Raw genomic sequence first — 24,784 nt, 5'->3', positions numbered from 1 at the left:
CTTTTCTGTAAAGCTTGGCTTCATGATCCCTGATGACAATTGGCATGCCTTCAAGTAATGTTTGGAGCCAAGGCCCCAAAGACACACTTTGTGAAGGTCTGTGACTGATAATCTGTTTCCTACAGGCATGGCACAGCTTAAGTCACGTGATTGCAATATCAGTATTGTTATTTATATCTCTCTGTATCAACATACACTTTTATCCAATTGGGTTTGTCCCGTTTCCCCCCTGTGGAATTTCCCAGTTGTAAATTCCACTGGGAGCTTGCCATGGAATGTTGGTCTAATGTCAGTTGTGACAGTTGAGTTGGAGAGTGGATGGCTGAATAAAGAAGACTCTGAACTTACCTCATCTTGTCTTCATTTCAAGTACATTCTTTTCAACACTGGTGACGATTTTCTGTGAAGGAGGCAGTTGAACCATGTCCCACTTGTGTACTCTCTCCTTTTCTGGTCGTTGGAAAAGACAGTTCGTCCTTTTGTGAAGAACTTAGTCTGGAATATTCGGGCAAGATGCCTGGATTCCAGATTCCGAAATTTTGACCACTGCATTTCCTGCTTTACCTAGTGCCACTGTGGAGGTTTTCTATGCACTGAAGTTTTTTCACCTCTTCCTGTCAGTGCCTCTATTAATTTCTGTGAAGTGTATCCTTGCAGATGCGATCCCGAAGCGGAGCTTCTTCGATGTGTGTTGCCGGACTCAGCTTCCGCAGAGAGGTTCCCACAGCGGAGTTCCTTCTACTTGTGTTGCCGGATGCAGCTCCTGTTCCGTGTCTCTGCAGCTGTTTGCCTGTTAGAGATGGTGTGTGCTGCACAAGATCGTCCGGCGGAAAATCAGTTCCAGTCAGGAAGGGAAACCTCCTCAGCTGGAGTTGTTACTGCGGCCACCACCTATGTAGGTGGGGCCTGGAAGGAGTTTCTAGACACAGAAGAGCATCAGAGTTCTTCAAGCCGGGAAGCTTGACAAGTTTGGACACTTCACTCTGAAACTATTTTTTGTGTGCCGCATACTTACGCAAGTATCTAGGGACATTCCCCTCTGTGCCTAGTTCTCTTGCAGAAAAAAAGTTGCAGTTTAAGACATAATTCTGCACTTGTGCCAGTCTGACTCTGGGCTTCCTATGTTCACAAGAGCATCACAGTGACACACACACCATTTTGAGTGTTGCTTTTTTTTCTCTGAGTGCCCTTCTTATCTATTTCTTCAGCGGGGATACACACCCCTTTATGGTGTGTCTGGGACCTTGGGGTTACATTTATCTAGCTGTGTGATCTTGCTAGGCCTACCTTTTAAATATTCGTTTTCCTTGTAGTAATTATTTTTTTGAAAGTCCAAATATGATGGCTGCTGCAAACATGATTCAGCCTCCCTCATTTCTTAATGATATGGATGAACCAGATATACATTAGAAAGACTGGGTTAAGTGTTTTGAATCTTATTTAATTGCTATTAGGGGTGAAAGGTTCACTGCATTACGTAAACAACATAATTTATTACATAATTTGGGGGTATATGGACGGAAACTTTATGAGTCATTGCCTGAACCTGATAATGGTGGGCAGGAGGAGCAAGATGCATTGGATATCTATGGTATAACTCTGCTTAAGTTAGAAATACATTTTGGTGACAAGGTAAATCTGGTATTAGAACACCACAAGTTTTTTTGGAGGGTGCAAGAGAAACAAGAATCAATAAGTAATTACATTGCAGCTCTGAGGGGTCTGAGCAAGTTGTACGATTTTGGTAGCCTCACAGATTAGTTAATCAGGGATCAGTTTTTACGTTGTACTAATAATGTGTGGATCCAAGAAAAACTATTGGTTAAATATCCTGATCTGAGAGAGGCTATTGAAATTGAAAGTGAAACACAGCTAAGTGCATCAAAGAGATGAGGGCTCCTACAAAAATGGTTGCCAATATTCAAGAAAGTGTGGTTCAAAGTGACATTTGTAAGATAAAGAGTAAACAAGTGATCCAGGGTAAATTTCCTCTGGGTGAAAGGAAGCTTAAGTGTTTCAGATGTGGCAGCAGTAATCATCTGGCAAATAATTTACCATGCCCTGCAAAAAATTTAATATTATGAAATGCAATAGAAGAGGACAGTTTGCGAGAGTTTGTAGAGAGGAGAGTTTACAGAGAGGGAGAGTTTACCAATAGGGAAAATGTTGATAAGACCAAGGATATTCGTAGGTCAGACCAATTGTTTATTAATTATGGATCAGTCAGGATCGGTCTCGCGACCTCTAAGCAGTCCATCTCTCGGTGGATTGTGTCCTGCATACAATTGTGTTATCAAAAGGCTAATAAGACCTTAGGGGGTAAACCTAAGGCTCATTCCACCAGGGGCAAAGCTGCCACGACTGCTTTGCTGCGTAATGTTCCGATTGCAGAAATCTGCAAGGCGGCCACTTGGAAGTCGGTCCATACCTTTGCTGCGCATTACTGTCTGGACGCGGATGCCAGGGCAGATGCTCAGGTTGGGCAGGCTTCGCTGCGAAATCTGTTCGCACAGTAGTGGTATTGTTTTGTATCTTCTCCACCTCAGTTTTTGTGTGGGGATGGGCTTGCCATTCTATTCACTAGATTGACTATACACAGAGATCCCCTACTACAGAAGGAGTAGTTTCTTTTCTGTAACTCCAGTTCTGTAGTAGGGGTATCTCTGTGATAGTCATAAGCGCCCGCCCTCCTCCCCGGTGGAGAGATGATTATTCATGTAAGGAATGCTACAGGTCTGGCGTGCTACGCCTTCAAAAAGAACTGAAAGTAAAAGGGACCTGCTGTGCATTCTGGGATACTGGGAAAGTTCTGGAAAGTTTTCTTAAAGGCACAGTATCCTGTTCTGAGCCACATAATGGCAGCCTATGGGGCTTGTCTGTCCATTCCTTCCTCTCTATCATTCCAGAGGCTTTTGCTGGTAGAGGCAGGGTTTTTACCCTTGTGGGGAAAAGCTGGACAGGCAGTGCTGTTTGTGGATGTTGGTGGAATTTTCTAGTTGAAGTACTGGACAGTGTAGCCTGTGGGTATAGGCTGCATTATCTGTCTTTAAATGAAATTCTCTCTTAAAGGTGGATGCAGGTCTGCATGATTTGACACCTTAAGAGATTATTTTTTATTGCTCCGGGGTCCCCGCACATGGGCGGGACTATTCACTAGATTATGACTATCACAGAGATCCCCTACTACAGAACTATTGATTCTTCAGAATGGCTGGCTCCGATTGTTATCACAGCAAAGGCTAATGGAGAAGGCATTCGTTAATGTGTGGACTTGCGTAGTCTTAACAAGAACATCTGGGTTGAAAGATAACCACTTCCACATATAAATGAAATGGTTAGTATCATGGGTCAGGCTAAGTATTTCAGTGTTATTGACCTTTCTATGGCTTACCACCAAGTAGACCTCCATCTGACCCCTAACTGCGTTTATTACACCTCATGGGGCGCTCATGTTCCTGAGAATGCCTTTTGGCCTGGCATCGGCAGCAGCTTTATTTTAGACAATAAGGTACCAAATCTTAAAGGGTGTTAATAATACACTTTGTTTTCAGGACAATATTTTGGTGTACGGACCTACAGTAGAATCCCATGACCAAAATCTCAGACTAGTTTTTAAGAAATTGATGGATGCTGGATTGACAGCGCAACAAAGCAAGTGTCAGATTAGGGTCAGGTCTGTGGATTATTTAGGTTACACAATTTCAGAAGAGGGGTTCAGACCTAAAAACAGCTTACTGGGTGTAGTGAAGGAAGCTCGTTATACTCAGAATAAAGATAATCTCAAATCCCTTTGAGGGTGAGCGGAATATATAGCAAAATATATTAAGAACTTCTCAAGTAAATGTTAACGTTTACGTGAATTATTGAAAAACAGCAAAGATTTTGTGTGGAGAGGAGTACAAAAACATAATTGATACATCTGCTTAAGGTACGTTTGACCATAGAAGAAATACTATTCTCACTACCGATGCTTCTAACAAAGGCCTAGGTGCCACGCTCTCAAAGGGAAGAAAGGATTTTAGCCTTCGCATCCAGGTGCCTAACAAAAGCACAGTGTAACTACTCTGTTGTATTAAAGAGGCTCTGGTGTGGTTTTGGGCAGTGAAACACTTCAAGTTTTATTTCTGGGGTTTAAATGTCACTATTCACACACATCACAAACCCCTTACATTTATGTTCTCTGTCAAAGGGATTAAACATAGTACCCCTCGTACACCCAAATGGATATTAGGTCTTGTAAAATTCTGTTTCAAGGTCGAGTATGTTCCAGGAGGAGAAAATACAATTGCAGATTTTTTGTCTAGAGCCCCTTTACAAATAGAAACACCAGAAGAAATGTTGGACAGTCACATTTTATCTATACAGGTGCCTGCGTTATCGGAGGTCGAATGGGAAAAGAGCATGGAAAAAAACAAGACAATCAGTGTGGTCAAGGAACAGATGGTCAATGGCTGGCCTAATAAGTGTAGTGAGTTTAAGGAGGAGATTAAGGATTTCTGGGAAGTAACATTTGAACTTTGCATCATAGAGGGTAAGATTTGCCGTAATAAGATAAAACCTCCAGAAGGTTGAAGGAAGAAAATTGTGGAAATGGTCCATGAGGGACACCTTGGCCGAAGTATCTCAAAACATAGAGTCAGGATAAACATTTGGTTCACCAGAATGAATTCATTAGTGGAACAAATAGTTAAAGATTGTTACAGCTGTGCTAAAAGTGACAAAACTAAAATCACACGGAAGGCCTCTTTATCCCCAGTTGGTACCTCAGAAACCATGGAGTAAACTTGCCATGGGCATCATTGGACCGATGGATAACAAAGCAACGTATAAGAAACATATGTTGGTGTTAATTGACTATACCTCACATTGGGTCATGTATAGATTAGTTCAACGTGCAAACATTAATATTGTCTTAGAATTCCTAAAAGATGAGTTTAGCAAGGAAGGAATATCTTCAACTATTGTGATTGACAATGGTATCCCGTTCACATCCTAATAGATGAAAGTTTTTTTTGCAAAACCTCAATATAAAACATGAGAAAACTGCTTTGTATTGCCCTAAAGCAAATTGTTTAGTTGAGAGAGCTAATCGGTTGATCAAAGAACATATTCAGCTAGCACTTGTAAATGGTCAAGATGTGGAAACATCCTTGGATGATTGTTTTTGGGCATACCACACCTCACCCAATCTCATCACAGGTTTTTCTCCTTTTGTTTCCCTCAGAGGGAGAGAACCATGTACCAAAACAAACCCCCCATGGTTAGGAGGAGGTATGGATGTGAGCTCTGATAAGGTTAAAACCAGCGAGAGAGTAGAACATCAGAGCCAATACAAGAAATTATATGGGAGGAATGGAGTAAGAAATCTCAAATAGAAAGGGGCGATTGGTACAGTTTAAAAGGAGCATTAAGGATAAGCAAAGCCACTGCAAATTTTACCCTCCATGTCGTGTGACCAAAGCTTACCGAAATGTAGTATTACTTGAGAATGATCAGTTATGGAGTTTGTATAGAATTGTCAAAAGCAAGGATGTTTAATATATTGTTTTCCTTACGATGTAAGGGAAGTGTGTTGCAATTTACCTCTCTTTGTATCAACATACACTTTTATCCCATTTGGTTTGTCCAGTTTCCCCCTGTGGAATTTCCCAGTTGTACATTCCAATGGGAGATTGCCATAGAATGTTGGTCTGATGTCAGTTGTGACAGGTGAGTTGAAGAGTGGATGGCTGAATGAAGAAGACTCTGAACTTACCTCATCTTGTTTTCATTTGAAGTACATTCTTTAAAAAAAAATCAGTTAAACTGAAAAGCTGGGATCAGAGTTCTGGATCTGCATTCAATACTGTGGAAAAAAGGAACCAATGTCAGTGTGCAGGGGTGGTGCATACAAGCAGCTCTGAGTCATCACTTCCAGAAGTGGGATGAAGCCTCTACAGAGTCCAATAGCGCCGCTTCCAGCATTCTAGAGAGGTTACAGGAACTTTTCCAGCATTGCCGTCTTTTCTTTCGGTGGGGTGGAGGGTGGGGGGGGGGGGGGGGGGGGTATCCAGATGGGGACCATACTCCTGTTTTAAGAGCCCTATGTTCCTACACCCTCAGCACAGCTATTGAATGTGCCAGGCTGCGATACAGAAAAGGTAAACACTCTGCAACCAGTCATTGCAAGCCTATGTTGTTTGCTTGAAATTCTTAAATCCAACATTAAGCAAACGACAGACAGACACAAACACACACACACAATCTCTATTTACAAGTGACCTACGTTTTGTAGGTGGCGCCGTTGTTTTATTCGGTTGGCCAATGTGTGCCCCTTTCCCTAAAATTCACTTTACTTCAAGAGATGCCTCTGTTTTTCAGAACCAGTCTGGTGTCAGAAAGGATTTAAAATGTAATGTAAGGGGTCTACCAGCAGAAGTTCTTTCTGATGTTTGTAAAGTGGGTAACATTATTTTAGTAATAGAAGCACCTGGTAATACTTAAACAGAATGGAATAACTGTGGTATTAAGCAGTATGTAAAACTAGGTATTATTATTATTGTAAAACTTACAATGTGAAGAAAATCAAGTGGTGTAGCTGTGTGAAGATCCCAATTCAGTTTATCCAGAATAATTCTTTCCATCCGAAGAATTTCAGCAGGAGAACAACCACATAGACTGTCCTTGGCCAACACCTTCAGCACTGGAATTCGCTAGGAGAAATATGAACCAATTATCATGGCTTCCAAGCACAGCAGTTGATAAACAGTCAGATCTTTTAGGCAAATGAAATATATGTACATCTAACGAATAAACAAATATTTTGAGACTGCAAGGTTTTCAGACTAAAGAATTATAGAGCCGATAGGGCAGCTTACGGAGCCGAGTGTTTGCCTCCATTATTTGAGGTTATCTGATGGTAAGAGAATACGAGAGCGGACAAAGTAGAATACCATCTTAAGTACAAGCAATATGGTGTCAGGGAGCAGCTTCGTACAATGCAGCAGCGATTAAATCCCCATATTTAAATAGGTGAATATACCACGGCTAAGCACTGTCCATTGTGCCTTGTCTTTATGGACCTATCCTGTGTTTTCAATAAGGTAAACCAAACTCTGGTTGCTTTTCCTTGAACTGCGAACGGATGTAGCTCTAGCACATGTTATATCAGTCCTACATCAACACCTTTCAGCTAGGGTGAGATCTGGACCTAATGGGGAGCTCTCAGAAAGACTTAATTTACAGGCATGTGTACCAGGGTTGGATTCTTGCACATCTATTTATATGTACATTAGTAAACCTAAGCATCATTTGATCGCTTCTTGTTTACCTTCTGTTAACACTGTTCTTACTCCCGTCCTCTTGTATGCAGAAAATGCAGTCCTACCGGCCCACACTACTAAACCCTTGCTGTGCTTAAAGCGCCTTCTCTCCGTTTATTTCTAACTTAGACTTAGCTATCAACTTCTCTAAGTTGCACAAAAAAGCAAGTGGCCCCAAACTACGTAGTCTCACTATAAACAACAGACTTGAAAAAATACTCAATTTCCCTTATCCGGGGGTTCTTTGATTTCTATGCATGCTGGGCGACCATCATTTCTCATCGCCATTTAAAGTGAATCTGGAGCCTTTTTAGGTCTCGCCTGAGCTAGCGCATGCGCTACTTTAAGTGAGACCTTTAGTAAGCAGGTTTTTAAAGTGTTACCAGGGAGGCTTTTGCTGGCCTCAAGCTTGCGGGCATGTGAGCGTGAACGTGCACAGGCCATCTGGCTTTTGTAATGGCTCATTAAGCCTTACAATGCTCCTCCATCCCCTCTGTCTCTCTGCTCTCACTACCCCCTCCCTTCTCCCCCTCCCTCTTGGTCAGCTTCATTTTCAGGCACCCTTACAGCGCGCAAAATTACTTTCACGCATCAGTTTCACGGCCACGCGGCCAAAACCCGCATGTATTGAATTGTAGAATTGCTCACCATGTTGTTTAACATAGTGAACTTATTTGGAAATTGACACGTTTGTAAACGTGGTGACGGAGCCAATGTTTCAAGGGTAGGCATCTTGTCAAAGTAAGAAGCCGTGGTCAGAAGCTTTACACACTGTTTTCTCGGACTTGTTCCACGTTCACCAGGCTGCATGTTTTTTCCCGCTAAAACTAGTGCTATTTGGTGTGGCCGTTCACAATTGCGGTACTTCTCAGTTTTAAAATAGACCTTTCCAGTTTTGGAGTCTGGCATAGTCCTTACTCTGCAGGTTCAAAAGTTTACTTTGATTTCATATGGCTTGCCCTCCTCGGTATTAGATAGATGGAGTTGTATTAACACTTCGTACAAGGAAACATCAGCTAACCAACATGATTAGGTTTCTTTAGCCGGTCCAACACTGCCCTCTACTGTTTGTTGAGGAATTGAAGTGTCCGGTTTCTTTGCAGTAGATGCTTCCTTTTCACAATATTTTATTCAATTTAAAATGTAATAGAAACGTATATCCTATTTGCGATATACATGCACAGTAATTCTGATGAACTAATCACAAGGCAAAAAGCGCACTCAGTCTCAATAACAAACTATCCCAATATCTCACACTTACTAAATAACTCACTATCTCACTCACTAGATACATAACTCATCAACTCACTCTCACTAATTAACTATCTCACCCACTTTGTCTCACTCACTAACTGTCCCACTCGGTCACACTCACTAACTCTAACACTCTCTATCACTAACTAACTCCATCACTCTCAATAAATAAATAACTATTACACTCTCTCTCAATAACTAACTACAGCACACTCTAACCCTAACTAAATAACTCACTATCACTAAAACTCACAATAACAAACTCTCTATCAATAACAAACTACGTCTCTAAAAAAATATCACTAACTCTAAACGCTGTCTCAATAAACTCTACATCACTACCTATCTCTACTACTCTCTCTCATTAACTAATGGACACACTCACTCATTCTCAATAACAATCTATCACAAACTCTCAATCACACAAGATCAATAACACTCACAAAATCAAACTCCCAAAAAAACACATTCACTCTACCACTCTATCACTAACTCTCACACTCTCAATCACCAAATCACTCACTCACACTCACTAACTCGACCACTCTCTCTCCATCACTAACTCACTCAATCACAGTCACTAACAAACTATATTTAAAACAGTCTCTCTCACTCAGTCGATCTAACTCAATCCCTCAAACTCACTCACACACACTTACTCTCTTACTCACTCACTCTAAAACACTATCTTACTCACTCTCTTATACTCACGATTACGAACTCACACTCACTAACAGGCACGAACAAACTCACTTAAAAAAATTCGATTAATTCTCACACTGTCTATCACTCATTACCAGTCTCAATAACTGCCTCACTACCAAAAAAATACTCTAAATCACTAACTCACTCTCACAATTTGGCTCTCACTAATTCAATATCGCCAAATCAGTCTCGATAACTCATTCTCAATTACTCAGTATCAATAACTCACTCACTAACATACTCTCTCTTATAAACTATCACTAACAAACTAATTAACTCTCAAAAATACTCGCAATAACTTACTCTCCCAATCTCTCGCAATAACTTAATCACTCTCACTAAGTAACTCACAACCTCACTATCACTCACTCAATCTCACTAAATCATTCATACTAACTCACTGTCACTAACTCACTCTCACTGACAAACTGTCAAGATAAAAACTCATTTAACTAATATCGTTAACAAAGTCTCATTTGTACCAACTCATTCACTCACTATCTATCACTAACTAAAAAAGTAACTGTTCCAATCGCTCTCAATAACTATATCACACTCTCTCTCACTAACAAACTCACACTATCTTTCACAAACTAACACACTCACTCAGACAAAAAAAATAACGCTCCAACTACCACATGTTACAATAAAAACTTGTATCTCTCAGACAATAACTAACAAACTCACTATAAAAATCATTCTCACTAACATACTCTCACTAATAAATTCTCACTCTCTCACCATCACATTCTCACAATAACTACATTAAAAAAAACACACTCAAAATAAAAAAAACAAATACAATAGGTCTAGCCTTACACATTATAACTGTTTAGACATGCAAAAAGTAACATTGTTGCACCAATAGTATTAAATAACTAAATAATTAAAAGGTCAAAAAAACCATACCTAGTAGCTATCCGTTCGCTTAGCCAATAGGTCTCGCATTTGGGACATTATGTATTCAGTTATGCAGCACAAAATCCTTGCAGCAACAACAGCAACCGTTGCATAGATAAACACTTATAAGGTCCCAAAAGCGAGACCTGTTGGCTATGCCAATGGTTGTTAATTTATCACGATACCTGGGTGGGAGGAAGAGGTGTGGCGCCACGGCCAGGGCGACTGACTCTGGAATCTGGAGATCACGGTTCGATCCCCGGCGGCAGATTAGCCCAGCACCATGTGACTCTAGGCAATAGCTTGCTTAATCTTCCCGATGGCCCCCAGTGCCTAGAGACCCTTACGGATGATTGTTTGTGCTTTAGAAATGTGGATTATTATTATGGCAAACCGATTATACTATTACCGAACATTTATAAAACCCAGTCCATTCAAACGGCTATATATGAGGTGAGTGTTTGGGGTTAAACCAACTGCTTTGCCCTGCAGGTGGAGAAAATTAAATGTTGAAGACTTCTCCTCTCTCTACTCCTTTCTACATCGTACTACATCTGTCGTGGGGAACTTGGCTTCCTCTATTTAGAAGATTTTGCTAAATTAGACCCTATATCTATAGTTTTCAGTATGACTTCTCCCCAATACTCTTTAATCACTTGATAATCAAGGACTGCCTTTCATGTGACAGAGGGGATGTCTAATTTATGTATTGTATGACATTGTTCTGCATTCTGTACATCAATTGCTGTTTTTGTATTTGTCACCCCGAGTGGGACGGGTATGCCCAGACGGGGTCCCGTGCTCTCTATGCCACTGGAGTCAAGCTATCCTGGTTGATGAGGGCTGAAAGCCCAAAAACGGTCCTAGGATGCTTGTTTCCAGTCCAGGGAGGACCTGGCCTGGCAGTTCGGGCTGGGCTGTTCCCATTGGGTGCAGAGTCAAGACTGATTTGCATATGGCTGGGTCCAAACTGGAATGGCATGGTGAGCAAAAAAAACGATGGATTTAGGCCCAGATCTCTGTACTGGGGTGCATGTATGACATTGTTCTGCATTCTGTCCATCAATTGTTGTTTTTGCAATTAACAAACAACCATCATTCGATCACTTCTTGTTTAGATGTACCTTCTGTTAACTCGGTTCCTAAGTATGTCCTCTTGTATGCAGATGATGCAGTCTTACTGGCCTGCTCCACTAAGGCCTTACTGTTTTATTGGGTACCCTTATGTCTTAAGAGAAGGACAACCCTATACTTAGCTTGGGATGAAAATATCCAGAAAGCTTTCTAACAGCTGACGGAAGAGTCATCAACTAACCTACCCTAATGCTTAGACCCAAATATCCATCTAGGTAATGACTAAAAACGTTTGCTATGTCCTTTTCTATCCTAGGGCACATGTTTCACCCTGAAAATGATTTATTTTCTGAAAAACCAATGCCAATTACTCAAGAGCTTCCAAGGACAGTTGAGATGAGGGTATTCCCCCGGCTTCACAAGGTAGAGCACTGTTATCCCGGACGGCTACAAGATCATCAGGAAGGATCGCGTCAACCAGACCGGAGGAGGCATCGCCATCGTACACAAGAGCACCATTCGCATCTCGACTGACTCCATCGACGTATTCAACGCCGCCGAATACCTGCACTTCCAGATCCACACCGACCCCAAGACTACCCTCAGAGGCACCCTCATCTACAGACCCCCGGGACCACGCGCACAGTTCTGCGAAGACATCGCCGACTTCATCAGCCCTCACGCCCTCCCCTCCGCCGACTACATCCTCCTCGGGGACCTCAACTTCCACCTGGAGAACAACAATGACCACAACACCACCGCCCTGCTTGATAACCTCGCCAACCTCGGACTTCAGCAACTGGTCAACACCCCCACCCACTTCGCCGGCCACACGCTCGACCCACTCTTCTCGTCCAGCAAGCACGTCACCTTCAGCCACTCCACCGGACTTCACTGGACCGACCACAGCTGCGTCCATTTCAGCTTCAGAAAGAACACGGTCCACAATCACCCGAAGCAGGCTCCCCACAGAAACTGGAGCAAGATCACCGCCGACCAGCTCGCCACCTCCCTCAGCCAGAGCCCACCTGCCAGGACCACGGACCCTAACACAGCTGCCCTCGACCTCACGCAGTGGCTGACCTCCTGTGCCGACGACCTCGCCCCACTGAAGAACCCCCCCTCCAGACCCAGAAGCAAGAAGGCCCCCTGGTTCACCGACGAACTCAAGGACTCCAAGAAGGCCTGCCGCACCCTCGAGAAGGCCTGGCTCCTCAACAAGACCGCCGACAACAGAACAGCACTCAAACTCGCCACTCGCAGACATCACCAGCTCATCCGCACCACCAAGAAGAAATCTCTGCGGGAACGACTGGACAAGAACGCCCATGACAGCAAGGAGCTCTTCAACATCGTCAAGGAGTTCTCCAACCCCAGCACCGGCAACAACGACATCACTCCCTCACAGGACCTCTGCGACTCCCTCGCCTCGTACTTCCACCGCAAGATCGCCGACATCCACAACAGCTTCGACATTTCACCCCCGCACCCATCGGTTGTACCTTCGCGCCCCGCCGCCACCCTCCAGACATGGACCGAGGTGACCCCCGAAGACACGTCACGCATGATGAACACCATCCACTCCGGATCTCCGACCGACCCGTGCCCCCATCATGTCTTCAACAAGGCAGCCTCTACCATCGCACCCCACCTCCGAGACATCATCAACACCTCCTTCAACACAGCAACCTTCCCGGAGAGCTGGAAGCACGCCGAACTCAGCGCTCTGCTGAAGAAACCAACAGCGGACCCGACCGACCTCAAGAACTACCGCCCCATCTCGCTCCTTCCTTTCCCGGCCAAAGTCATCGAGAAGGTCGTCAACAAGCAACTGGCAGCCTTCCTCGAGACGAACGGATCCCTCGACCCATCACAGTCCGGATTCAGAGCCAACCACAGCACCGAGACCGCCCTCATCGCAGCCACCGACGACATCCGAGCCCTGCTCGACAACGGCGAAACAGCGGCACTCATCCTCCTAGACCTCTCCGCAGCATTTGACACTGTCTGCCACCGCACACTAGCCCAACGCCTCAACGACACCGGCATCCAAGGGAAGGCTCTGGAATGGATCATCTCATACCTCTCCGGCAGAACACAGAGAGTACGCCTCCCTCCGTTCCGCTCCGAGGCCACCGAAGTCATCTGCGGTGTCCCGCAAGGATCGTCGCTCAGCCCTACTCTCTTCAACATCTACATGAAACCCCTCGCTGCCATCGCACGCCAACACAACCTCAACATCATTTCCTACGCCGATGACACCCAGCTGATTCTCTCCCTCTCCAGAGACCCCGACACCGCCAAAGCCAGCCTGCACGAAGGGATGACAGACGTCGCTGAATGGATGAACATCAGCCGCCTGAAACTGAACACGGACAAGACAGAAGTCCTCATTCTGGGACCATCACCCTCCGCATGGGACGACTCCTGGTGGCCCCCGGCACTAGGCACCGCACCTGAACCGACGGACCACGCACGCAACTTGGGCGTCATACTGGATTCCTCCCTATCGATGACCAGACAAGTCAACGCCGTCTCCTCAGCTTGCTTCCACAACCTCCGCTTGCTCCGAAAGATCTTCCGATGGATCCCGACCGAGACCAGGAAGACGGTCACCCACGCTCTCGTCACCAGCAGACTAGACTACGGAAACACCCTCTACGCCGGTACTACAGCCAAGCTTCAGAAAAGACTTCAGCGTATCCAGAACGCCTCCGCCCGACTCATCCTGGACGTCCCCCGACGCAGCCACATCTCGTGCCACCTGAGAGACCTGCACTGGCTCCCTGTCAACAAGAGGATCACGTTCAGACTCCTCACCCACGCACACAAGTCCCTCCACGACCTAGGCCCAGGGTACCTCAACAGCCGCCTCACCTTCTACACGCCCACCCGCCGGCTACGTTCCGCTAACCTCGCCCTCGCCGTCGTCCCTCGCATCCAGAGAGCCACCGCTGGAGGAAGGTCATTCTCCTACCTGGCAGCTAAGACTTGGAACTCCCTACCCGTCCACCTGCGGATGACCCAGGACCACCTGGCCTTCAGGAAACAGCTCAAGACCTGGCTGTTCGAGCAGTAGCAGACCCCCTTCCCCAAGCGCCTTGAGACCCTTACGGGTGAGTAGTGCGCGATATAAGTTCCATGATTGATTGATTGATTGATTATTCTGTTCTGATCGGTATCATCTTGTCACACGAGATAGTCTGAAAGGAACTGAAAAATAGGCTCTGTGATCTTAAGTGGTAAATGTTGGCTGAGGTGTGAAAGGTTCAGGAAATTACCAGGCTTTTTCCTAAACCACTCAGAGCTCATTGTATTCCAAAAGGAAAAATAGGGATATGGTTATGTCTGGCACACACAATATATGTAATAATCTCTAGTATATCCAAAGCACTGACAGGCAGAGTGTGCATTCTTCAAATCAAGGGAAACAGTAAGTCATTTTGGAACCTACATGGTATTACATCATTTAATGTGGTTATTAAATTAATTGTGATTAAACCCATTTGCTTAATGGCCTTATTCCCAGCATTATTCAAAAGGCAGATACTTCCTTTGATATCAGCAAAGTAAGAGAAATAAACTCCTTGTCCTCGCTCTGTTTGCAGTACCTCCTCTATGGCTTCTAATAGCAGCAAACTTTATGAATGTATCTGAATGGCCTCTCTTTTAACAAGATGATGTATCCTTCAAAGGCTGCAACAAGCAGCAATTTGTCTGATATTATTACTATTCACTATCCTTGAAGTTTCTCAGCTGCTCAGCCAGGGTGCGGTAGTAAATGAGGGTGTGGCGATGTCCAAAAGTAAGCATCTGTTGAGATTGCTGGTACCTCTTCCAGAGCCACCTCTTCCTCTTAAATGGGGTCTCCTCTTCACCTTCATTGTTTGAAGATCTGGACTGTATGCCATGGGTAAATAGTGGCTAGATGTAGCCCTGTGCCTAATATAGAAAGAACATTTTAGATAGTAGAGGATGTCAGTTTGCATGAGCCTACATTCTTGGTTGAGGACAAACTATTAAGGCTCCAATTTAGTGTGCCATTAAAGTCTCTTTTTTTATTCTCTCTGGGATATCTTTAACCCATTTGTCAAGAATGTTCCTTCATAAAGCATGTTCTGAATGTGCACCTGTATCTGATTAAAATAATGATACCATGGCCAAGTACAGCTTCTCAAGATCAATCTGGCGGCCATCTGCCTTGTCAATGTCTGAGCGGGGTTGGTACAACCCCTTGCTGATAAAGGTGTTTGGTGTTTATAAGATTTGTTGCAGTCCTACAGAAAATACCCAATGAAAGAATCCATTTCATTTCATTGGCTCTGCTCAAAGTTTCAGTTAGTGTTTTTTGGAGTGGATGTTATACATAAAACTGAATGCCTACAGTTTTGGAAGTTATCCTCAGTTTCAGAAGTCTAAATACTTTTATGAATAAAGTGTTGGAAGTCAGCAATTTCCTGGACAACCCGATAGTTAAACAAGGTGCACGGCAAACTCACTTTGGATTTCATGTGAGTTCTCAGTAAAAAAAACTTAAAGACAGAGCACATGGAGAAATGCAGGAAGGTCTGGCAGTTTGGAGACTAATTTTGTATGCCGATCCTTCAAGATGCCCAGGCTCATACTTTTTTTTTTTTTTTTTTTTTTTTTTTTTTGTTGAAACCGTTTATTGCAGTTTATAGAAGTTACAGGTATGGGCCTACAACCACACGGCCGGCCGCTAGAGCATCAAAAGCATATTACATACATACAGCAAAAAACGTTCTCAGCGGTGCACAGTAGGAAGACAGGAGTGATCAATGGTGCAGGCCTCACAGCTCCATGCCCACAGTACGGTTCCATTTTCTTAAAGCAAAACAACGTGAACAAACCACAACCGCAAGGCAACCCTCGATCCAAAGTGACAACACGTGCTCCATAAGTGGGGGATCCAAACCAGCAGCAAAATTCTGAAGAGGGGGACGGGAGTAGATCAGGGACTGGGGGACCGCGCGCCCGCGGCCAAGGGAGGGGCGCCATCTAGGGAGACGGAGCCGGCGAGGCCGCCGGTAGCAGCGGCGGCTCACAAATACCCCCGCGGTAGGCGTTCCAGGGGCCCCAGAGTTTCATCCACGCCCCAGGCTTACCCCTCGCCACATACACCACCTTTTCACGAAACATACACCAATCCATATGCTCTTTCCAGGCCGACACCGCAGGGGGCCTCTGGGATCCCCACAATTGGGCAATATCACGCTTGGCTATCATGTATCCCAAAGTCACCCACCGCGCCTGCGGGACCGAGTAGTCATTTGGTTCCCAGACATTCAGCAAGCATCTCCTCGCTTCAGGCAGCAGCGCGACACGCGTAACCATTCGTAGAACCTCATGCACACCACGCCAGAATCGCTCCACCTTCGGGCACTCCCACAGTATATGCATGAAAGTCGCCAACGCACCACAGCCACGCTTACACATTCCATCACCGGCAAAACCCATACGTAAAAGCCTTGGCCCCGTCATGTAGACCCGGTGAAGGATCTTGAGCTGGACGAAACGAAGGCGAGCCGGGATGGCCACCTCTTTCGGAGAGGCCACCGCGGAGATCCAATCCTCGTCGTCCAGCTCCAGCCCGTCGGCAACCCAAGCCTCGCGGAGACTAGTCAGCAGACACGATCTATCGTTAATCAATTTTTTGTATATGAGGGAGATCGTGCTGTCCGGGACATGGCCATCTAGCACTCTGTCCTCCAGGGGGGAAGACTCCGGAATGGATGCAACATCCGGGAAGACGGAGCCCAGCGCATGGCGGACCTGTAGGTACCGAAAGTACTCACTGCCCTGCAGCTGAAACTCCGCCTGCAGCGTCTCAAAAGTTTTGAATCCCCCCCTCGTCCAGAGATCTCCCACCGTGCTGATTCCGATCGTGTCCCACTTCTCGAAGCCCTTCGACGTCCACAGGGAGCCCAGCCTCTCAGATGCATACAGCGGAGACGCTCGGGTCAAACGGTCCTTCCACCCCATAGCTGCATTAGCCGCGTGCCAGACACGCACCATGACACGCGTCGGTCCCGTCAAACGGGAGTCGGGCGCGCCAGAGTAGAGCGCTCGATTATAATCGGCACCGGGCAGAAGCGTCCTGTCCATCTCAAATGCCGGGTTCAAGGCGGGCCCGTAAAGGCCATGATTAATTGCAGCTAGTTGGGAGGCCCAGTAATACCGTTTGATGTCCGGGAGGGCGACCCCTCCATCGTACCACGGGAGCGTCAATTTAGCCAGAGCAATACGCGGCCTCCCGTCCCAGAACAGGCGCCGCTGGAGGCCCTCCACCTCGCGAAAGTAGCGTGCCGGGACCAGGTCCATGGTATTCTGGAGGGCGTAGAGGAAGCGCGGCAGGGACATCATTTTAAATAAGGCCGCTCGGCCGAGCGGCGAGAGCGGCAGACGCCGCCAGCGCACCACGTCCTCCCTCAGACGCTGGAGGGGGGGCAGCAAGTTCCGCTCATAGCGGGCCTCCGGGTCAAGAGTGATATATATACCCAGGTACCGGAAACCCTGGGAGGCAATCTGGATCGGACAGTCCCGTGGCAAGACCGGGGCCTCCCCGGAGAGCACATAGACACAGGATTTCGCCCAGTTGATGACCAGGCCTGAGTTGCGACCGAAGGAGCGCAAAACATCAACCAGGACGATCAGTGACTTGCGCGGGGAGGCGAGATACAAAAGGATATCGTCAGCATAGAGGGACACGCGGTCCTCATGCTCTGGGGTCCAGCGGAGACCACGGATAGAAGGGTGCCACCGCAACCACTCCGCCAGGGGCTCCATGGCCAGGGCGAACAGGAGAGGCGACAGGGGACAACCCTGTCGCGTGCCCCGTCCCAGGGCGAATGGGGCAGATACTCGCCCATTCACCACCACCTGCGCCAACGGGCCCGAATATAGCAATTTGACCCAGCTGACGAAACCCGGGCCGAACCCAAACTTCGCCAGCATCGCCCAAACATATGGCCATTCGAGCGTATCAAACGCCATGGTGGCGTCCAAGGACGCCAAGATGGCCGGCTCCCGCACAAATGGGACACGCGCGAGCACCCCGTGTAAGCGCCGCAGATTAAGCGCCGTGTTGCGGTGTGGTATAAAGCCCGATTGGTCTTGGTGGACCAAATCGCCCACCACGCCAACCAACCGGTTGGCCAACACCTTGGCGAGGATTTTGGGCTCCGCGTTCAGAAGCGAAATCGGCCTATAGGATGTGACCCGCTCACGGGGCTTCCCCTCCTTATGGATCACCACAATTGTAGCCAGACGCTGGTCCGGCGGGAGGGAGCCCTGCGAGTGGGCCGCAAGGAACATCGCGCGCAGGTGGGGCGCCAACACATCCGGGCGTAGCTTGTATAGCTCAATGGGAATACCATTGGGGCCCATGGCCTTGCCGGATGCAACCGAGCGAATAGCCGAGGCAATTTCGTCCGAGGTGGGCGGGGCATCCAGCGAATCCCTGTCCTCCACCGTAAGGGAGGGCAGTGCGATGTCCCGAAGCAAGGCATGGGAATCTTCCTCCGAGCAGGGAGAAACCGGGGAGTAGACTTCGCGGAAATAATCCGCGAAGCAGGAGACAATGGCTTCCGGCTCAGTGACGCACACACCATCCACGCTCTCAATCAAAGGCACCACGCGGCTCGCTCTTTCCCTCTTGTCCAACCACGCAATCAATTTGCCAGCCTTGTCACCCACATCATACAATCGCCCCTGCTGCTCTCTACTGAGGCCCCTGGCCGCCTCCGTGACGAGGGCCCGATAGGCCGCCTGCTTTAAGTGCAAAACATGCAACTTGGCGTCTGTTACCCCGCTCCCCAGGTCACCCTCCAGTTCTGCAATCTCGGCCTCAACCCGGGTCACCTCCTCCCGCTCGCGCCGCCGGGCATTGGAAATAAAGGAGAGAGCCTCCCCTCTAAGAACCACCTTGAAAGCCTCCCACAGGGAGATGGCAGACGGGACCGACCCCACATTCTCATCGAAATAGCGCTGTAAGGCTTTGATCAAGTCGGCACGAATGGTGGGGTCGCGCAAATACCATGCATTGATCGGGGCCACTCTGCCATCCCCCCTCGGGAAGACATCGAAATGCAACAACAATGGGGAGTGGTCTGAGATACCCCGTGCCAAATGGCGCACCTCCCCCACCCTCCCTGCCTGGGCCGCCGGGACAAGGATGTAATCAAGCCGCGAGAGGCTACCATGGGCCCCCGAGTGGAAGGTGTACTGTTGCAATACGGGATGCTTTAAGCGCCAGCAATCCACCAGGCCCAGCGTGTCTAAAAGGCCGGGCAGCCACGCCTGTGCCCGGGGGAGGTCCCTAGGGGGATGGCGATCCATAGACCCAGAGGCAACCGCGTTAAAGTCCCCTCCAACCACCAACAGGCCACCCGGAAGGTCCAGAAGGAGGCGCCCCAGGTCCGCAAATGTAGTGGCTTGTAACCCAGGCGGGACGTACACTGATATAAAGATAAACACTCTACCCTCCATTCGTCCCACCAGAACAGTGTAACGTCCCCTCTCATCATGGCGCACCTCGTCAATCTCCAACGGGAGCGAGTTCTTGACCATAATACCCACCCCCCGCGAGCCCGAAGTGAAGCCGGAGTGGGCCGCCAAACGATATCCCCGCCGATTCATTGCATGAAAGGTGTTACCTATAAGGTGTGTCTCCTGCAGGAAGACAACATCTGGAGAAATACGTTTTAAATACTGCAGGACCACACCACGCTTAATCCTATCCCCCAGGCCGTTAACATTCCATGACAACACAATCAAATCCCTACCCCCCATCATACGTCAAAACAATCGGTCGCCCCCCACCGAGCATCTTAAAAACAACAAAACGGTTGCGGGTTTGCCTTGCGGTGCTAACAAACAACACACCCCCCCCACCCCCCGGTCCCAACAGAACTCCCCCCTCCCTGCACCCCTGCATGAGCCCAGACAGCCCCCCCAAAGTGCAGTGTGCCTGTCGCCCCATAGCTAAGTACTAACTAGTCCCCCCGAGGAGGAGGGAAGCCCCCAGCAGACCCCACCCGACCTCCATGGGAGGGGAACATACGAAAGCAATATATGGTAAAGGAACAATATCCAGAGCAAGGCCTATACAGTCACCCCTCAATTCTGATCCGGCGGGCCCTCCCCGCCAGCCGCGCCCCCCCCACCCCGATCTCCAGGCAAAGTATCTAACCAGTCCCCAGCCACCTCGGGCCGGTCGAAGAAGTGCGTACGGCCATCCACCTCCACCCTCAGCTTAGCCGGAAAGAGCATTGAGTACTTGAGGTTTAGGTCCCTTAGGCGACGTTTAATACCAAGAAAGCTCTGTCGCTGCTTCTGGACCGCCGGAGTAAAGTCTGGGTAGAAGTGTACATCCATGTTGTCCAGCCTGACCGGTCCCTGTTGCCTGGAGGTCTGGAGGATGGCGTCTCTGTCCCGGAAATTAAAAATCCGGGCAATAATAGGCCGTGGCGGGGCACCGGTCTTAGGGCGGCCCCCAGGGACCCGGTGAGCACGCTCCACCGCAAAAAGCTTACTCTGGGTCAGGATCAGTTCTTCCACGAAGAGATCTGCCGCCTCCGCCTCTCGGCCCTCCGGCACACCAATAATGCGAACATTGTTCCTCCGGGCCCGACCCTCGGAATCCTCCAGTCGCCGGTCCATCAGGGCGCTCGCCTGGCCAAGCCGGCGCACCTCCTTCTGGAGGGCCACCACGTCCGTAGTGAGGCTCGTTGTGGTGTGGGCCAGGGAGTCAACTCGGTCGTTCGTTTTTGACAAGTCTGCCCTCACAAGGCCCACATCCACCAGGACCGAGTCAATTTTTTGCGCCAAGGTATCGAAACGCTGGTCCACTGAGGCCTTCATCTCTGCGATGGCGCCCATGACGTCCCGGAGGGTCAGATCCACCGGTTGGGCAGGCGCCTCCGTCGGGCCCACCAGGGATGACCGCGATGTCTCCGGAGAACCCTTCTGGAGCGTATAGCGATCCATACTATTGGCCTGGTGCGCCGTGCCACGGCGGGTTGTCTTCATCTTCGCCCGGTCGCCATCTTGTTTGGTGGACATGCTGGCCCTTCCACCGTCGTACCAAGATCTCCAAACGGGCCGCCACACCAAATCACGGGTGTCAGGGGGGGGGGGCGGGGGCGACCACCGGGCCGCGGGTCAACCCACCGCCGGCGGGTCAGCCGGGCACCTGGACAAGGCAACACCACCGCACCCCGCTCCGCAGCCCGACCCCGCCTGAGGCAAGGAGGGCGCAAAAGCGAAAGTGAAAGTGCGGGGTACGCGAGTCGCCCAGCCCCGCTCGCCGCTGTTATTCACTTCGTCCCCGGATCGCCCCACTACTCCAATCCGGGGGGCCCGCGAGGAGAAGGCCGCAACCTTCAATCGATGCTCCCACCGGTGTTCGGGGTCCGATTCGAGCCCAAAAAACGGGTGGCGCCTCAGCTCGGGTTCACCGACACAGTCCCCTCAACAAGGACAGGATATCGGCAGGATTAATTCAGGAGGTCGCGGAGGTCCTCGGGAGCCTCGCACCTACGCGGCCATCTTGGTTGCGCGCTAGGCTCCTCCCAGGCTCATACTTTTGAAGTTTTTTTTTGCTTTTGGCACGCAAGAAACCATTCAAAAAACTGCTTAACTGAAGCACTGGCAGTAGCTGAATGTTGCAGAGCTGCTGTGGAAATAGCATTAGACACAAATGTGACTGTAGAAGTGTCCGACTTGTTTATTTCCATCAATGTGTTAACCAGACTTTGGAAAAGCTTATTTGCCTGTTTGACAACATGAATTACCATGGGTTGGTATATGTTAAAAGGTGGAAGTTCTGCAGTGCCACTATTAAACAAGTTACTTAACCTTTAGAATACTATTTTTATTGGGTAATCTACGTGACTGTAGATTCCTCACCTTAGAACATCCCCCAGGCTGGAGCTTTTTTTTAGCAATGCTCCCCCACACTGCTAGATGGCATCGCCTTCACTCCATCCCGCCCAATGACAGAGCAATGCCACATATATGTGCAACCCGTCGGCGCTGATGATAGTTTCTTATCTTTGCCTTTTCTACACCATCTGACACAGAATGAAACATTGTAGATTATAAATCTTGGGACGTTTTTAGATATTAAAAAGATACCACTCCACAGAACGGGATGGTGGGAATGAAGTGAGGAATCTGCAGTTAGATAAAGTACCCACCAGAAGGAAAATGTTAAAATGTAACTTACCCTGTAAGCATCTGTTCATGGCATGTAGTGGTGTTGATTTACATGCTGTGCATACACATGCTATATAGTATTTGTTCTGGATGTGTGCAAGTTGTTTTTCTTCTAAGAAGTCTTTTGAGTCACAAGATCAGTGACTCCTCCTCTTGGTGATAATGCACATGGGCATGGACTCCACATTGTTAGATTGTTTTCCCGCACGGCGGGGGAGGATGGAGTGTGAAATGGAGTGATAAGAAAAGAGACGTCTATGCATAAGAGGAAAAACAATATCAGGAGAAAACTGCTATGGCCGCAGGAGTCTGGGGAGGAGGGTGGGCATGTCTGGATCTACAGTACTACATGCCATGAACAGATGCTTACAGGGTAAGTAACGTTATACGTTTGAGGTATGTGCGATTATAGATACACATGCTCTGCACAGGCTGTAAAGCAGTCCTCCCCAACAACGGTGGCTAAGCTGTGGGTGTTGCAGTTGTTTGGAAAATTGTATGTAGCACTGCCTGACCCATTACAGCTTGTTGGCGTTCTAGAACATCCACACAGGAGTGTATAGTGAAAGTGTGTGGTGTAAACCAGGTAAGTGTTTTACATATGACAGCTACTGGAATATTATCCAGGAAGGCCATAGATGCTCCTTTCTTTTGAGTAGTGTGTGCGCTCTAGGAGGGGCAGGTAAAGTTATTTTAGCTTTAGCATAACAGGTTTGAATTCAGTTAACTATCCATCTGGCAATGCCCGATTTGGATATAGCCTTTTCTTTATCAGCTAGAAGTTTTTGTCCTATCAATGTAGTACATGAGGGCTCTTTTGACATACAAAGTATGGAAACCCGCTAGGCAACAGAGTCTGGTTGAGGAAAAAACACAGGTAGGCCAACGGATTGAGATGGAGATGAGGGACTACCTTTGGAAGGAATTTGTGGTTGCTGTGGAGGACAACCCAATCTTTATGGAGTTGGAATAAAGATTCTTCCAAGGTTAATGCCTGCGGCTCACTAACAGGCCTGAGCGAGGTAACAGCAATTACAAATTGGACCTTCCATGAGAGAAATTAAAGGCGGCAATGGTCCAATCAGTTGTGTGAGGACAGTGTAGGATTCCATGAGGGTGCAGGTGGGACCCATGATGGAATCATTTGTTTGGGACCTTGAGCTACTGCGGCTCAATATTACTGTATAGAAGTGAAGGCTAGGCCAGAGATCTGTAAATGACACGAGTTACAGACAATGTTTTGTATTGCTGCCTTAAAAGGGTCAATTTGTTTAGAGTGACAACAGCAGACAGTCCCCTACCATTTGGCTGTGTAGTATGCCAAAGTGGTAGGTCTGCGGGTTTCCCTGAGAATGTTCATGCACTCAGGGGGAAAATGTAGGTATCCAAATTCTCTGATTTCAGGAGCCAAATCACTAGGTTGAGGGACCTGGGTGCCTTATTTCTCCAAGATTCTGCATGAGAAGGTCCTGTCTGTTGGGTATCTTCTCGTGGGGAACTAGAGAAAAGTGGAGAAGAGTTGTGAACCAAGGCTGGAGAGCCCATGTTGGAGCTACCAAGATGAGCAGGAGAGACGTTTGCCTGAGCCTCCGAATCACAAATGGAAGAAGAGGTAGAGGAGGAAAAGCGTAGGCAAATGTGCCTGACCAATTCATCCATAGTGCATTGCCGCTGGACTGTGGGTGTGGGAACCTGAAGGCAAAGTTTGGGCATTTGGCATTGTCCGTGGTTGCAAACAAATCTATTTGAGTGAGGGAATCCCCATTTGCAAGAGTAACGATGGAGGACTTGTGGGCGGAGTTCCCACTCATGGACTTGATGCTGCATCCTGCGGAGGTCAGCAAAATTGCTGTTCACCCCTGGAAGGCAATCCGCTAACAGGCGAATGTTGTGACTGAGAGTCCAACGGCAAATGCTTTGAGACAGCTGACAGTTGTGGAAAGCATGTTCCCCCCTGTTTCTGTAGCTAATACATGGCTGTCACATTGTTCGTCTGGACTAGGACAACCTTGTCTATAGCATGAAGTAGGAAAGTTTGCAATGCTAGGTGAACAGCTAGAAGCTCCAGGTAGTTGATGTGGCGCCCCAGGTATTTGATCTCCCACAGGTCCTGCACTGTTAAATCTTGTAAAAGTGCATCCCACCCCATGAGTGAAGCGCCCGTTGTAATAAAGGTGTACAGAACAAGATCGAGGTAAGGCCGTCCCAGCAACAGGTTGTTGGTGTCCCACCTCTGCAGAGCGTGATGAGTGGGGCAGTGGATCAACACTAGATCGTCCCAATAACACTCTGACACTGTGGAGCTAAGCATT

General features: G+C 47.9%; 1 protein-coding gene across 1 annotated transcript in view; it reads right to left on the bottom strand.

Moving 5' to 3' along the window:
* The window catches only part of CCNI (cyclin I), a 359,299-nt gene that overhangs the window by 33,108 nt on the left and 301,407 nt on the right, over positions 1–24,784 (bottom strand). The window contains exon 5 of the mRNA XM_085640959.1: positions 6,552–6,692. Coding sequence (XP_085497085.1) covers positions 6,552–6,692 — 141 coding nt within the window. The remainder of the gene's footprint in view (positions 1–6,551; positions 6,693–24,784) is intronic.

The sequence above is a fragment of the Triturus cristatus genome, chromosome 2_2 (assembly GCF_964204655.1).
Source record: "Triturus cristatus chromosome 2_2, aTriCri1.1, whole genome shotgun sequence".
Taxonomy (NCBI): domain Eukaryota; kingdom Metazoa; phylum Chordata; class Amphibia; order Caudata; family Salamandridae; genus Triturus; species Triturus cristatus.
This window is presented reverse-complemented; position numbering and strand designations above follow the sequence as displayed.